The sequence below is a fragment of the Danio rerio genome, chromosome 6 (genome assembly GCF_052040795.2).
Source record: "Danio rerio strain M-AB ecotype USA chromosome 6, GRCz13ab, whole genome shotgun sequence".
Classification (NCBI taxonomy): domain Eukaryota; kingdom Metazoa; phylum Chordata; class Actinopteri; order Cypriniformes; family Danionidae; genus Danio; species Danio rerio.
In genome coordinates, this window is record NC_141026.1 from 14,268,107 (window position 1) to 14,284,543 (window position 16,437).

At 34.8% G+C, this 16,437-nt stretch overlaps 1 protein-coding gene across 9 annotated transcripts in view; it reads right to left on the reverse strand.

The window, feature by feature from the left end:
• Positions 1 to 2,945, reverse strand: part of arl6ip6 (ARF like GTPase 6 interacting protein 6) — a 31,286-nt gene extending 28,341 nt beyond the window's left edge. For 8 of the 9 annotated variants that reach the window (XR_015492435.1, XR_015492436.1, XR_015492439.1 and 5 more), the window contains exons 1-3: positions 2,469 to 2,809; positions 2,024 to 2,077; positions 1,810 to 1,942 (exon numbers count right to left, since the gene is read on the reverse strand). Coding sequence is in view for 4 of the 9 variants with exons in the window: in XM_087254755.1 (XP_087110881.1) it covers positions 1,810 to 1,942; positions 2,024 to 2,077; positions 2,469 to 2,754 (473 nt within the window). In the remaining 5 variants the exon portion in view is untranslated. 9 annotated transcript variants of the gene reach the window in all.
• Between the last annotated feature and the right edge of the window lie 13,492 nt (positions 2,946 to 16,437).

Consider the following 16,437-nt stretch of genomic DNA (forward strand, 5'->3'; position numbering starts at 1 on the left):
ATTTTTATTAATTCATTTTCTTTTTCGGCTTAGTCCTTTAATATTATTATTATTATTATTATTATTATTATTATTATTATTATTATATAGACCTTGCCCAGAAACAATCATGCAAACCAGGTTCTGCTTGGAAATGGCTATCTTTGTTTAGCATCAGGTGCACATCAGCCAAGATGTTTGGCAGCGGACTATGACCTTATTTTGATGACATATGTTTAATAATGCTGTTAATTTCATTTTTATTTATTTTTTTATTTGCTTGTTTATTTTACAGGGACACTACACTTCACATTGTTATACAAAGATAACCGATGTTGTGTACATAGGGCATATAGCATAAAGCTAATTTGAAGCCCTCGTCCCTGGTTAGGCTTTACATTATAAAAAAGAAAAATAATAATAATAATAATAAAGAAAACCGGCAAGAATAAAACACAATACAGCAAACATGTACAATATTTACAGAGCCATAAACATAAGATGCAAGTCCATATGGATAAAGAGAAATGTAAATGGGACCAACCTGAAAGAGTAATGCTTAATGTTCACATTGCTGTAAAGATTTCAACCATTCTTTCAGCTTTACAGAAAAAACTGGGAGTTCTGATTGTAACTTTAAATGAACAGGCATGGCATTCCATAGATGTGAACCTTTAACTGAAAAGGATGACTGACCCACAGCGGTTCTGCATCTGCGGATTCTACAATTCCCACTTACTGCCCCTCTAGTCTTCGCCCAATCACTGCTAAATTTATTTATTAACTCACAAACTACTTTAGGAGCAAGACCATGTATACACTTAAACATGTTTTTTAAAAACGAAAACTTTAAAAAAAACTATCAAAACTTAACAAATTATATTTTTTAAGAATTTGACAATGGTGCCATCTTATTGGTTTCTGATCCATTACTTTTAAAGTTTGTTTGTAAAGAGATATTACAGGCGTAACAACTGACTGGGTTGCTTGACCACAGATTATTGCACAATAAGACATACGTTAAAATATCATAGCATGCACAAACATTTGCGCTGCTTTAAGAGATATATATGGTCTTATCATACGAAAACTGTTTAAATTTGTCTTAATAGCCTTAGACATTTTCTTGATGTGGGCATCAAACTTAAGCTTCGAGTCTATGATGACACCTAGGTATTTAAATTCACTCACTTCCTTAATTTCCTTTTGGTCAATTTGGATTTTAAATGCATTTAGTGCTCTGTTTTTTGAGGAGAAACACATTGAAACTGTTTTGTTGTAATTTAGAGTTAGACAGTTGTCCTTCAGCCAGTGGGAAATACAGACCAGTTGATTAGTTAACATTTCTGCAGCCTTCTGTGAATTTTCTGCTGTTACATAAATAATTGTATCATCAGCATACATTTGACAACCAACCTCCTTGCAACTTTCAGGTAGATCATTTATATACAAACAGAAAAGCAACGGTCCCAAAATTGAGCCTTGTGGTACACCTAATTTGCATTTTTGAAGTGTTGACTTCACACCGTTAATTTGAACACATTGCTGTCTAAAACCAGTTTAGAGCTGGTTGTGAAAAGTTCATTTGTTTCAATTTATTTATTTTTATTTTTAATTTATGAATACGTAATGAATGTAAGCCTGCTAACTGATCAAATGATAGAATATGTAAACTTGGTTTAAAAATATATAATTAAATAATAATAATTAAAAGCCTGGGTTCTAAATCGCAGAAGACTATAGTCATGACTATAGTCAAACATGATTTAGATATTATGGTTTGGTGATTTAATTTTAGAGTAAGGATTAAAAAAAAAAAAACATGCTCACTTGTATCTGGATGAAGAAAGAGGAGTTGGAGGAAACATTCCTGGCTCAAAAGAGTCAAAGTAAGTTAGAGTCCAGGAGAAACTGCAACACAAAACTCCAGCCATAGAAGACAGGACCAAAATACTCCAAAAACCTGTAAAAAAAAATAAGCCATGTTTAAAAACATCCATCTAATATCGTATATAGCAAAATTTTAGGTTTATGCTGGACCAACCTAGGAGTCGCACTTCTGATCCATCTTCAGTGGTTATCTTCTCTGTTTTTAAATCTATAATCAAGAGAATTATTAATCAAATTGTGCATACAGTAACAAATATAACATTGCACTGGCTGGAAATTTAAAGGAGCAGTATACCCCCCAAAAGTCCTCACCATTAACTTTAATACATTTTTTTTTTTTTTGTTGTTGATCAGAAAACAAGATATTTTGAAGAAAGCTGGAAAAAAAGCAGCCTCTGACATCCACACTAGGAACAAAAATACTATAGAAGTCAATACAGGTGTTTTTCACCAAACATTATTTGGTATATCGTCCTTTATTGTTCAACAGAAGAAAAACAAAACAAGTGAAGGTAAACTAAATGTTTACAGAACTTTCATTTTTGGGTAACTGCCCCTTTAAGAGAATCATAGCATTAAACAGATATAGTTGTGTTTACCTTTTAAAATGATGTAAAGAAATGCGATCAACACTGCGATAAACGATACGAAGATTATGCTGCACAGCACAGAGCCGATACGAGCGGGCCACAGGTGTGTGTTCCTCCAGTACCTCTGCCGGACAGGTGGCCGCCCAGGCGTTGCCCCGCGGTTCTCGCTTCTCACGTTTGAATCTGCATTAGTGTCCTCCATCGCAGTTCTTCTTTCTGCTAACACAATCGTCTCCTCGTCGTCAGAATAAATGTCCAACGACGGGCCGTCTTTATCTCTAGCAGACCGCTGCATGCTCGCCAGCAGTTAACTTCTGAAGTTGAAATTGTTGGCTCGAGTCACATCCTGCGTCTTTAGCTTGCGCGTTTCCGTTTCCTAGACAACACGGAAAAACAGACTTGTTAGTAAATACGCTGGTTAGTTCATCTCACTTCTCGTATCAATTACACTCGACCTCTGCTGTGTATGTAAAACTGTTTTATAATGTCAAGCAATAATTATACTTGCTTTATACAGGGGTTTGTTAAACGTAATACTTGTTGATTTGAAAGCTGTCGAATGTTGGGGAGTTTCAAAACATCGCGGTTTGAGCTTCCGTGTTTGTGAAGCACCGCCTTCATTGTCGCCTTGCCCAATCATAATAGACAACCCATGCTATACGACCGTACGATTGGATGTGACGAACGTCACTAAACAAAAAACACACGCTGTTATTATCACATAGAACAAAGTGAAGCTATGGAACAACGAAAGTTCTTAGTAAAGAATCAATCGATTTGATAAGAATTGGCATTAAAAAAAGTATTCTCTTTGTGACTTACTTGATCCACAAGGAAACTTCTATTTATATGGTGATTTTATGGTTAAATATAATTTACCTGTTATTCGTGAAGAAATTCATACTATGATTAAGGCCATACCAAGTGACCTTGCTCATTTAATGAGATGCCACTTGTCATTTAAAGCGATTGTTGAAAAAGAACCTAGTTGAGGACAAAGGCATTTACGACCTAAATTGTAGTAATAAAAATATAAGAAATTTCAGTCAAAGAAAAGAATCACTCTGAGGGGGAAATTTCTTTGGAATTCTGTAATAGATAAAATTGATTGGAAAAAGGCTTAGCTCTTACTTTACAAATTTTGTGTTCCCAGCAAAGTTAAAGAATTACATAAAGTGTTACACAATATCTATCTATGGCATTCGCTGCATAAAAACATATGCTGGATAAGTGTGGGATTACTTCTGCTGTGGTGACCCCTGATTAATAAAGAAACTAAGCTGAAAAAGAAAATGAATGAATGAATGAATGAATGAATGAATGAATGACTCTTAAACGGCTTACTGTACCCTCAAGTTTATATCATTTTCTTTTTCTTTCTTTCTTTCTTTCTTTCTTTCTTTCTTTCTTTCTTTCTTTCTTTCTTTCTTTCTTTCTTTCTTTCTTTCTTTTTCTTTCTTTCTAAATTCGTAATTCATATTCTGTATTGTATACAAATATTGTTACTGTTTTTTGCAAATAAAAAATTATTTACCATTCTAAAGAGATGATAAATGAAAAATATACTTTTCAATTAAATCAGTGAAATACTACATTACATAAATAGACTATTGAAATTAGTATCTCATGTTTTTTAATGTATTTGCTACCTTGTTTGAAACAACCGTTACATGTAAAATACTATAGTTTTTTTGAACTATAGGCTACTGCAGTAAATTATTACTGTATATTAGAGTATGTACAGTACTTGGCTAATGAATGCTACAGCATTCTGTATTAACTATAGTGAACTAATAATAATAAGTATAGTAATACCCTTTATTTTTTAGTGTATTGTAGTTTAATATTCCCTATTTTTTTATTTTTATTATTATTATTTTTTATTTATGTATTAGTTTGTTTATTTGTTTATATTAGTATAATTGCTGTGTTACCACAGTGACTATAATAGGTTATATGCACACAGACTTTTGATTTTAAAGCAGGCTTCTGGTGAACTGTCTTTCTATTACAAAATTGTCACGTTTAAGATCTGATTTCTTTAAAAATCAGCGATCTTCACTGCTTGTCAGATATACAATATAAAGTGGGTCTCAGACCAGACAGTTGCACTGCATTAAATTCCATTTCCCCATGCCATATCTTTAAAATACGACAGTTTATTTCATTCATTCATTCATTCATTCATTCATTCATTTTCTTGTTGGCTTAGTCCATTTATTAATCCAGGGTCGCCACAGTGGAATGAACCGCCAACTTATCCAGCAAGTTTTTATGCAGCGGATGCCCTTCCAGCCGCAACCCATCTCTGGGAAACATCCACACACACACTCATCCACACTCTTACACTACAGACAATTTAGCCTACCCAGTTCACCTTTACCGCATGTCTTTGGACTGTAAGTGAAACCGGAGCACCCGGAGGAAACCCACATGCACGCCGGGAGAACATGCAAACTCCACACAGAAACGGCAACTGATCCTAGGCTCAAACCAGCGACCAAGTCACCTTCTTGCTGTGAGGCAACAGCACTACCTACTGCACCACTGCCTCGCCCACAGTTTATTTTACCCCAGTCATTTCAATGGAATTTCTGCACTAGCCTGTTGCTACTGACGGCGGTAGTGGTTACAACCATGTTTCATCTCGTTTTGCACTTGAACAACTAAATGAATGCTTAAGTCTATTTAACTGAATGTGTTGTATTAAATTACATTACAGCATCAATGCTGTAAAAACAACCTAGTGAAATTGAAAATAGTCGCATTAAGCTTTTTCCGAAAGTTTATCATTGGCTTTAAAACTCTAGCAGTGCATAGAGCACATTACCACAACCAAGGAATTTAAGTCAGAGAGTAATATCTTTTAGTTTTTTACTATGTGGTGTATAGTATTTTAATATATCCTATTTATTGATTTATATTACAAGAGTTCTTGTATTATCACAGTCCATTACCATAACCGATTAATTCAAGTTAGAGTGTGCTTCAAAAACAGTATTATATAGTATTTTTTCAATGAGGGTATTTAACCTCATCTGCAATCTAGACATATTTTCTCAATATTGTGTTATACAGATATAGGTACAAATATTTGATCTATTTGTCTGCCAAGTGATTCATTACTTTATTATGGTGATTAGGGTTTCTGACGGATGACCAAGGAGGACTGACATAAACTCGAATAATGCAACAACAATAGGATCACTATAAAATAGGGATGTAACGGTATCAGAATTTCACGGTACGGTAATACTTCGGTATGAATGGCACGGTACGGTATTTATTGAGTAATTTACAGGAAAACGAAACTAATGAAAAGACTCGAAAAAAGTGCCAAAAGTACTTATTTACCTTAGCACTGAACACATCAATGACATGCAAATTAGCCATCTATCTGTAAGTTTTGAAACAGGAACATCAATTTTTCAATTTTAATAACAAAAAACTATAAAACCATGTAAAAAAAAATAAAGTTTCAATTTAGTATTGTTGAAAACTCATCACATTCAACATTTAATCACTCACTTAGATAGAGAGTTTTTTTAAGCAGAATTATCATATAAATATAATCTGGCAAAAGCTGGGATTTCTGGGCATGTCCCCTGCAACAGAAAAAAACCCTCTCATTTGGGACTGAGGTTTCTGGGACAGAGAGATATGATTTAGCCAAGGTTGACAGCAGTGGGTAACGCTGTGCATTGTCTTTCCACCACTTGAGAGGACAAGCTATGAGTGAGATAGAGGTCTCTTTGCGGTACAAGTCAATGTCTGTATCAATCTAACAAGACTTATATTTCACCACAGTCTGGCAGTGCCTGCATATAGTTTTGTTCTTTGTCTGTCACCTTTTCTCCTTTTTCGTATCTTTTTAGAAAGAAACCGAAATGCTTCCACACATCCGATTTAAAACCCGCTTTAGGTTCGATCATTTCCAGCTCTTTTTTTTCCCCGCTACTAGCAACACACTCCATTTCCGCATTACTGGATCTGTAGTAACAACAGACTGCAAAGGATGATGGCCACGCCTAGGCTGATGGGAATTGTAGTTTCCGCTACCTCCCATTCGCTTCATTCGCCTGAGCAAACTTTTCTCAGAAATATAGTTTTATTGAGTCATGTGCCTACGGTAATATTGAAAAAAATTACTATTGCGGTATGAGGGTATTTACAATATTGTTACATCCCTACTATAAAATATAAATATAAAAAATAGCGTTAGACAATATCTATCCCACAAACGAGATTGTATCTAAATTCAGTAATCCTAATTCAGATTGCGTCTTCTGTAACTCAAGTAGCGAATCGATTGATCATCTTTTTGTCAAATGCCTACGTTAAAGTCTTTTTTACATAAGCTTGACATTGATTTTTCCATGTGTGATATAATTTGTTACTTTTCTCATGTCAAACAACATCTAATTTATAGGCAATTAATTTATTTTATTGGGTAAATATTATATTCACAAATGTAAATTTTCTTCATCATTAGCTAATTTGCAGAATTTTCTTTGAGTTCAATTTTTTTTAATTACTACTTTACAAAATGTTTACAGCAAAAAAGTGTAAAAACTGAATTTTGAAAGGACTTTGTAAATATTATATAATTTGATAGTTTTGCCTTTGTACCCTTTTTTATATCTTATTTTAGTATTATTTTTATTTATTTATATATAATTTTTCTTGTTTATTACTGTACTTGATGTCATCCAATGTTATGGTTAAAATGTATGTATTGTTAAAACACAAAATAAAAAAATAAATAAAAAAAACTAGATATTATTTTTGGTTATTATTATAAATCTGCCTCTACTAAAAGAAATGCTTAAAACATAAGTATAAAATATAAATATAAAAAATAGTGTTAATATCAAGGTTCTATTTTCAAACATAGGTTGTTTTATTTTGCTAAACCTCTTGTCCATTAAGAACTGATTATTTGATTAAACATTTTTGTTGTTGGCAACCACCAATTTAGAGCACACAGTACATATGTAACAGTTCTCTATTGCAAGGTTAATCATTTTAATAATAAAAAAGTTATCGGAAGTTTATTTTATATAAATACATGTCCTAATTGAGTAAATACTTCACTACTTATACAACTGTGAGTTCTTTTCAGTGTCTCTATAATATTCCTTCATGTCTGGTTTAGGTCTTTTATGGAGCACTTCCTCAGCACTCTTAAAGCTTCTGACAGCGTCAGTTGTGAATCTGCCCACACATTCTCCACAGCGTGAGGAGCTGTCAACTTTTGTCTTTCTCCGCTTTAGTTCTGCATCGTGAACTGGTCCCCAGCCTAGTGGGATTTCCATTAGCCAGCAGACAGGATACAGATATCCCACTGTGACCTGTACAAAATGTTCAACCAAAGTGAACTAAAATGAGATGATTCACTTTTTTAGGTAAAATGTTTTGCATCTTGCTTGCTCGCTTTGTATGGACTGAAATTACAATGGAAGTCAATAAGAACTTAAACTGCTGGGTCATGGAGGACAAAACTTGCAAAAACTATAAATAAATACGCAAATAAATAAATGAGTAAATAAATTCATAAATTCCTCAATAAATAAAACAATAAATAAATATGCAAATACATAAATACATTTGGAAATAAATCCATAAATGCTTGCATAAATAATGGGCGGTTAAATAAATAAGAAAATTCTAAACTGAAAGTCCCCCCCAAAAGTTTAATCCTTCTTGAACATATTTAATTTTTCTTGTGTCAACATGTTTGTTAGTCATCAGAGGCCAGTCAAAAATAGTTAATAATTTTTAATAATTAATTTATATATTTGCACATTTATTTTTTTTTATAATTATTTTATTTATGCAGGAATTTACAGATTTATTTACTCATTTATTTATATATTTGCATATTTATTTATTTATTATTTTGTTTATGCAGGAATTAACGCCTTTATTTACTCATTTATTTATATATTTGCCTATTTATTAATTATTTTATTTATGCAGGAATTTACACCTTTATTTACACATTTATTTATATATTTGCCTATTTATTTATTATTTTATTTTTCCAGGAATTTACGACTTTATTTACTCATTTATTTATATATTTGCCTATTTATTTATTTATTATTTTATTTATACAGGAGTTTACGTCTTTATTTACTCATTTATTTATATATTTGCATATTTGTTTATTTAGGGCAAGGCAGTGGCGCAGTAGGTAGTGCTGTCGCCTCACAGCAAGAAGGTCGCTGGGTCACTGGTTCGAACCTCGGCTCAGTTGGCGTTTTTATGTGGAGTTTGCATGTTCTCCCTGCCTTCGCGTGGGTTTCCTCCGGGTGCTCCGGTTTCCCCCACAGTCCAAAGACATGCGGTACAGGTGAACTGGGTAGGCTAAATTGTCCATAGTGTATGAATGTGTGTGTGGATGTTTCCCAGAGAGGGGTGCAGCTGGAAGGGCATCCGCTGCGTAAAAACTTGCTGGATAAGTTGGCGGTTCATTCCGCTGTGGTGACCCCAGATTAATAAAGGGACTAAGCCGACAAGAAAATAAATGAATTTATTTATTTATTATTTTATTTATGCAGGGATTTACGATTATTATTTACTCATTTATTTATATATTTGCATATTTATTTGTTTAATTTTTTAGTTATGCAGGAATTTATGACTTTATTTAATTATTTATTCAAATATTTGCATATTTATTTTTTATTGTTTTATTTATGCTGGGGTTTACGGTTTTTATTTATTCCTTTATTTATATATTTGCATATTTATTTATTTATTATTTGTGCATGGATTAATGGCTTTATTTATTCATTTATTTATATATTTGCATATTTTATTTATTTATTATTTTATTTATGCAGGGATTTACGGTTTTTATTTACTCATTTATTTAAATATTTGCATACTTTTTTTGTAATGATTTTATTTATGCAGGGATTTACGTTTTTATTTACTCATTTATTTATATATTTGCCTATTTATTTATTATTTTATTTGTGGAGGGATTTATGGCTTTATTTATTCATTTATTTATATATTTTATTTATTTACTGTTTTATTTATGCAGGAATTTATTAATTTATTTACTCATTTATTTATTTATAGTTTTTGCAGGTTTCATACTGGGTTACTAACATTCTTCAAAATAAGTCTTCTGAAAAAATCTGAAAGCTTTAATTGGATAAGACAATATTTATCCAAGATACAACTATTTGAAATCTAGAATCAGAGAGTCAAATAAATAAATAAATAAATATTACTGCTCAAAAAAAATAAGGGAACTCTTAAACAACACAATGTAACTCCAAGTGTTCCCTTTATTTTTTTGAACAGTATATATAAAAGAAAGATAAATAAAAAAATCACAGCTATTAACATTACTAATAAAAAAGTGTTAATTAATTAAAAACTAATTAATCTTTACTTAATATTCTAATACATTTTGGTGTAAAAGACTCACACAATGTATTTTTGACTATTTACAGATTGAAGACTTCATGTTTTGTACACCAGAGTTGCATATCTTCTTTTTGTGTCCAGCGGCCAGTTTTACATTCATTGAGGTACATGTAACAATTACACATGCAATGTGTGCAGAGAAATTTTGTTTTATATAATGTAGGATAGTGTTGAGATCTTGTGGAATAAACTGCATTATAGCCTTCACTGGCAAATGAACACTAAATCAGTAAGGACACTACATTTATAGAATTTAATTAACTTTTTGATTTGTGCAAGTCTCATGTCTATTGTATCTTTGGAATCATTTTAATAGAGCTATTAAGTGCACTATATCTCTCAGCACTTAAAACAGCACATTACCGTCACAGAATACAACACCACCACCTTGTGGACTTTTACCTTATTGCTATGAGTAACCTTAGAAATGGCGAACACAATTCAAATGTAATCTGAAGTACTATACGAACAATATATAAGTACATAAATTGTGCTTGATTTAACTAGTTTTAAACTTGTTTTTAAATGTTGTTGTGTACTGAAATAAGAAGTCAATGGAAATTTTAATGTGGTGTGTAAACTCCTACATTGCGTAAACATTTTACCATGAAAACATGCAAACAGCAACGTCATAACACGCCCAAAGTTTTTTTTTTTCGTTTTAAAATAATTGATTAGACTTCCACAATTAACAATCACTGGATTAACTGTTATGATATGATGAGGATATGGGGTGTGACACGGCCAGTGTTTGGTCTAACTGATTAAGGCTGACTTTTTTTTTTTTTTTTTTAAGAGGAAAACCTAAAAAAGAAGATTCAATACATTCTGAGTTATTTTCCAATTTATTTACTGCCACTAGTGTAAATATGTGATGAACATTTTAATATATGAAAGAAGTTGATTTCCTGAATATTTTAAAAGTTTCAAATGTCATGCGTATCTGTAAGATGTTACCACAGACTTTTTTTCCCCCTAAAAACTAAACTAATTAAAAATATCTGAATTTATTTCAGCTGCTGATGCTATTTTTTTTTAAACCCTTGCTTTGAAATATGACTCGCTTTACCAAAGACACCCCAAAGTGGCTCAATAATATTTCGGTCTTGTGACTGTGCAGGCCATGAGAAATATTCACTTTCATGTTCATCAAACCTCTGTCAATAGTCTTGCTGTGTGAATTAGTGTATTATCTTCCCAACAGACATCACAGTTGTCAGGATGTTTGAACTCCTGGGTACACATGGTCCTCCAGAATGGTTGGGTAGTCCTTGGCAGAGACGCACATATCTAGCACAAGTATTGGGCTTAAGGAATGCCATGATATTGCAGCCCAAGTCATGACTTATCCACCCCCATGCTTCACTTTGGGCATGCAACAGTCTGGGTGGTAAATTTCTTTGGGGCTTTTGCACACCGCAACGTTCCCAGATTTGGGTTAGACTGTGAAGGTGAATTCATCAGAGAACAATACACGTTTATAGATATGATGGCATGTAACCAATTTTCAGCCACCAAAAAAAAGCTTTTTCGAGCAGAATAGAGGCCAGGTCACTATGTGAAGCTGGTGGAGGAAAATGTTTCCTGACTCGCTCCTCCAAAACACTCCACAGTGTCTCAATAATATTTAGATCTTGCGACTGTGCAGGCCATGAGAAATGTTCACTTTCATGTTCATCAAACCTCTCTGACAGCAGTCTTGCTGTATGTATTAGTGCAGTAGTTCTCAAACTCTTTTCATCAAGTACCACCTCGGAAAAAAATTGTCTCTCCAAGTACCACCATAATGAGCAGTATTGAAAGAGAGTAGCGTAGTGGGCCCAGTAAAGCATCTACAGCTCTGTACATTACCAAAACGAGGCAGGTTAATTCCTACTATTTTATTGTTTTAATTCCTATTTATTTTTGTCAGCCACTTTAAACGTTATAAAAAGTTTGAATATTAACACTGTATTTAAAACATAAGTAACTAAAAATAACGAAAACAAACTAAAACGTCAACATTTAAATTAAAATGTGCTTTTAAACATTAGAAATGATAGATTACTGTTTTTAACAGCTAAAAAAAATTCAGTACTTAAATGTAAAGTATTAACATGTAGCCTATTCATGTAGTATTAATATTATATTTAATACTATTCATGTAGTATTAAAGTATTAACATGTAGCCCAGGGGTCACCAACCCTGTTACTGGAGAGCTACCTTCCTGCACATTTCAGTTGCAACCCTGACCAAACACACCTGTTTGTAATTATCAAGTGCTGCTTTAGGTACTATTAATTGGTTCAGGTGTGTTTGATCAGGGTTGGGACTGAATTCTGCAGGAAGGTAGCTCTCCAGGAACAGGGTTGGTGACCCCTGATGTAGCCTACATATATCAACACTTGCAAATGTTGCCTGGACCTCATAAATATAGGCTATATGTCATCATATTCATATATAAAATAACTTTCAATAGATTTTAAAATATATGTAGCATGTATATATGACATATTTAATTCCTCCATGTACCACTAGAAGGAAGGCTGAATACCACAGTTAGAGAACCACTGTATTAGTGTATTATCATCCTGATACACGACACCACCTTTAGGATACAATGTTTGAACCGCTGGGTACACAGGGTCCTCCAGAATTGTTCAGTAGTCCTTGGCAGTGAAGAGCACATCTAGCACAAGAATTGGGCCTGTTGGGAATGACATTATATTGCAGCCCAAATCATGACTGATCCATCCCCATGCTTCACTTTGGGCATGCAACAGTCTGGGTGGTACATTTCTTTGGGGGTTCTCCATACCGTAACTTGTCCGGATGTGGGAAAGACTGTAAGGGTGGACTCATCAGAGAACATTCATTTATTTATTTCTTTTCAACTTAGTCCCTTTATTAATCAGGGGTCGCCACAGCGGAATGACTTATCCAACTTATCCAGCATATGTTTTACACAGCGGATGCCTTTCCAGCTGCAACCCATCTCTGGGAAACATCCACACTCATTCATACTCCAGACAATTTAGACTACCAAATTCACCAGTAATGCAAACTCCACACAGAAACACCAACTGACCCAGCCGAGGCTCGAACCAGTGACCTTCTTGCTGTGAGGCAGCAGCACTACCTACTACGCCACTGAAGTTTTTTCTAAAAATAAAGAAAAAAATATGATCCAAAAAAAAGGGTTAGGATGTGCCACACTTTTCAGCGCGTAGGTTACCCTCTCCCCCTAGGAGGTTTAGAGACACATGTACCAGATGCAGAAAGCACTGGATGAGAGAGCTCTCTGATCTGCACCAAAAATAGTCTAAATAATTTATAATTTATCTATAATGTCTTAATTTGTATTGCCGAAGATTATTGAAGGTCTTAGACCAACATGAGGATGAGAAATTATTAACAGAATTTTCATGTTTTGGGTGAACTAACCCATTAATTGAATGATTGTAAAAAGTTTTACAGGTATTCTTTGATGAAAACAAGCTTTTAGTTGATATTCTTTAGATCAGACGTTTCTGCATCTGCATTGTAGAGGACAACTGCCATCAGGAGCCTCCTTTCATCTATCCTGAACCCCCCACTGCGAAGGCCAGCAAGTGGAGGTCGTCCAGCCAGTAGATCAAGACAGTCCAGTCCGTCTGTCAGCAGGGGCTAGTGCATCACATCTGCTGAGACGGGGGGGGACTGTCATGGTCATAGAGCAGCCCTCGCCCTGCATGAACATCTTCCATTTTTGGCTGCATTACGACAGCAATTTGAGTGCGGAGATGGCTCGTCATTTCATGGGGATTAAAGCTGCTACCATCTGCTGTTCCTGGGGTGTTCTACATCGGGATATCAAGAACACTGAAATCTTGGAGGTCAAGCTGATTGAATTCAAATGTGGAAACCTCCAGAAAAGCTCAAATACTGCGACTTTTTTTTGTACTTGGTATTGCTGTCCCATGTACAGTTGAAGTCAGAAATATTAGCCCCCCTTTGAATTTTAACTTTTTAAAATATTTCCCAAATGATTTTTATCAATGGAAAGAAACTTTCACAGTATGTCTGATAATATTTTTTCTTCTGGAGAAAGTCTAATTTGTTTTATTTCAGCTAGAATAAAAGCAGTTATTCATTTTTAAACACCATTTTAAGAACACAATTATTAGCTCCTTTAAGCTATATATTTTTTTTCAATAGTCTACAGAACAAACCATCGTTATACAATAACTAGCCTAATTACCCTAACCTGCATAGTTAACCTAATTAACCTAGTTAAGCCTTTTAATGTCACTTTAAGCTGTATAGAAGTATCTTGAAAAATATCTAGTCAAATATTATTTACTGTCATCATGGCAAAGATAAAATAAATCAGTTATTAGAGATGACATTAAAACTATTATGTTTAGAAATGTGTTGAAAAATCTACTAATAATAAACAGGGGGGTTTAATAATTCAGGGGGGCTAATAATTCTGACTTCAATTGTACATCAAAAAGCCATGGCAAGCAAACTGTAGCCTGGTCTCTGGCGCAGATGTTGGTTTGATGGACACTGATGTCTGGGTCCAGCCAGGGCCCTCAGATGGTGGGAACAAATCATAGAGAAAAAAGTGGTTAAATTAAATTAGTTTTTTTTGGATATTGCAGGAAGTTCTCTCCTTTTTTTCAGCTTAAACAGCAAGCGCACAGTTAAAACAATCAAACTTCTCTCCATGTCTATGCACAGATTGCTCAGTAACGAGTAAATAACAAGGTGAGAATGTGATAAAATCTGAAAACGTGGTAAAAATTAGACGAGGGCTTTTCTTTTTCTGGACGGCTTTTGTAAACCGTTGGTTGGGTTTAGGGAAGTAAGTGGGTGGGCGGATCAATCGGTAAAATTAGTTGGGTTTAGGGAAGGAAGAGAGTGGGTCAGTCGATTGCCCGGTCGCCCAGTCAATCATTCAGTCATTCGACAGCAGCTTCTGGTGGGTTTAAACGAGAACAGCGCGGGGGCGAATGGCACTCGCGAGAGACATTTGAGATACGAAAAAACGTACACAGCGGCCTCTCGCTGATTCGCGAAAACAAAACCTGCAAAAATACATACTCCCAGGATGTATTTCGCAGTCTCCAGAAAACGTCCACGGGACTACTTTTTCAGAATGAGCCTGGGTTACAACATACGATATATAACACAGAAAAACAAAATATCGCAATGTCAGATTTTTCCAATATCGTGCAGCCCTAGTATGGTATCTAGAATCAAAATTCTCACTAAAAAACAATTCCAATTGCAGTAAAGTTAATGTTTTGACAACACTTTTAGGTCACAATTCATGCAATTAACTACTGGCTTATTACCTGCCTATCATTAAGATATTAATTGTTCTTTAGTAGTTATAAAGTATGACATTATTCTGCATCCCTAATCCTACCCAAAAACCTAAAACAAACTTTTACCTTACTAACTGTTAATTGCAACTCAAACTCATTCTGAAAACGTATCGATATATACATTTCTGGAGAATGTCAAATACGTCCCAGGAGATACGTCCCAGTTTTTGCTTTCACGAATCCACTAGAGGCCGCTGTGTACGCTTTTTCAGATCTCAAATTTCTCTTGCGAGTACCATTCGCGCCTGCTGTTCTCTATCAGAGGCTGCTGTCGACCGCCTGACCTGACCACCCACTTCCTTAAACCCAACCAACAGTTTTAACTTTTGTTTCAGAAAAAACAAAAGCCCTTGTCTGATTTTTACCACGTTTTCAGATTTTACCACCTTCTCACCCTGTTATTTACTTGTTTGTTTTATTTTGTGACTTCTGTTTTTGTCAACCCAGGCTCATTCTGAAAACGTAGTCCAGTGGACGTTTCTGGAGACCGCCAAATCTGTCCCGGGAGGTACGTGTTTTTTGCAGTTTTTGTTTTCGCAAACCCACGAGAGGCCGCTGTGTGCGCTTTTTCGTATCTCAAATGTCTCTTGCGAGAGCTGAATGATTGACTGTGCGACCGGCCAATCAGCTGACCACCCCCCCTCCCCTTCTCCACCCTTCCCAAACCCAACCAATTTTACTGATTGACCCACCCGCCCGCTCACTTCCCTAAACCCAACCAACAATTTACAAAAGCTGTCCAGAAAAAGAAAAGCCCTCGTCGATTTTTTTTACCACGTTTTCGTACTTCACCACATTCTCACCCTCTTATGAATTCGTTCGCTTTATTTTTTGGATTGTGTTTTTGTCTTGCCTGATTTCTGGAACCGCTCTTCCCCGGAGTCGAACCCGGTCGTCGTGGTCGACTCCTCTCTGCGTCTCAAAGTCTGCTGACGTACACGATGAGCTGACTGGACAAACTGGTTGCAGCAGGAAAGCCCTCCACATGGAGGTAAGCGGTCACCCGGTAAGCGCGAAAGGGAACGGCGTCATGCCGCCCCATAGAGTTTGTTTAAAAAAATGAAATGCAGCCATACGTACCTCCCAGGACATATTTCGCGCTCTCCAGAAACATCCACGGTACTACGTTTTCAGAATAAGCATGAGTTGGTTTTTGTCTTACCTGCTTTCTGGAAAC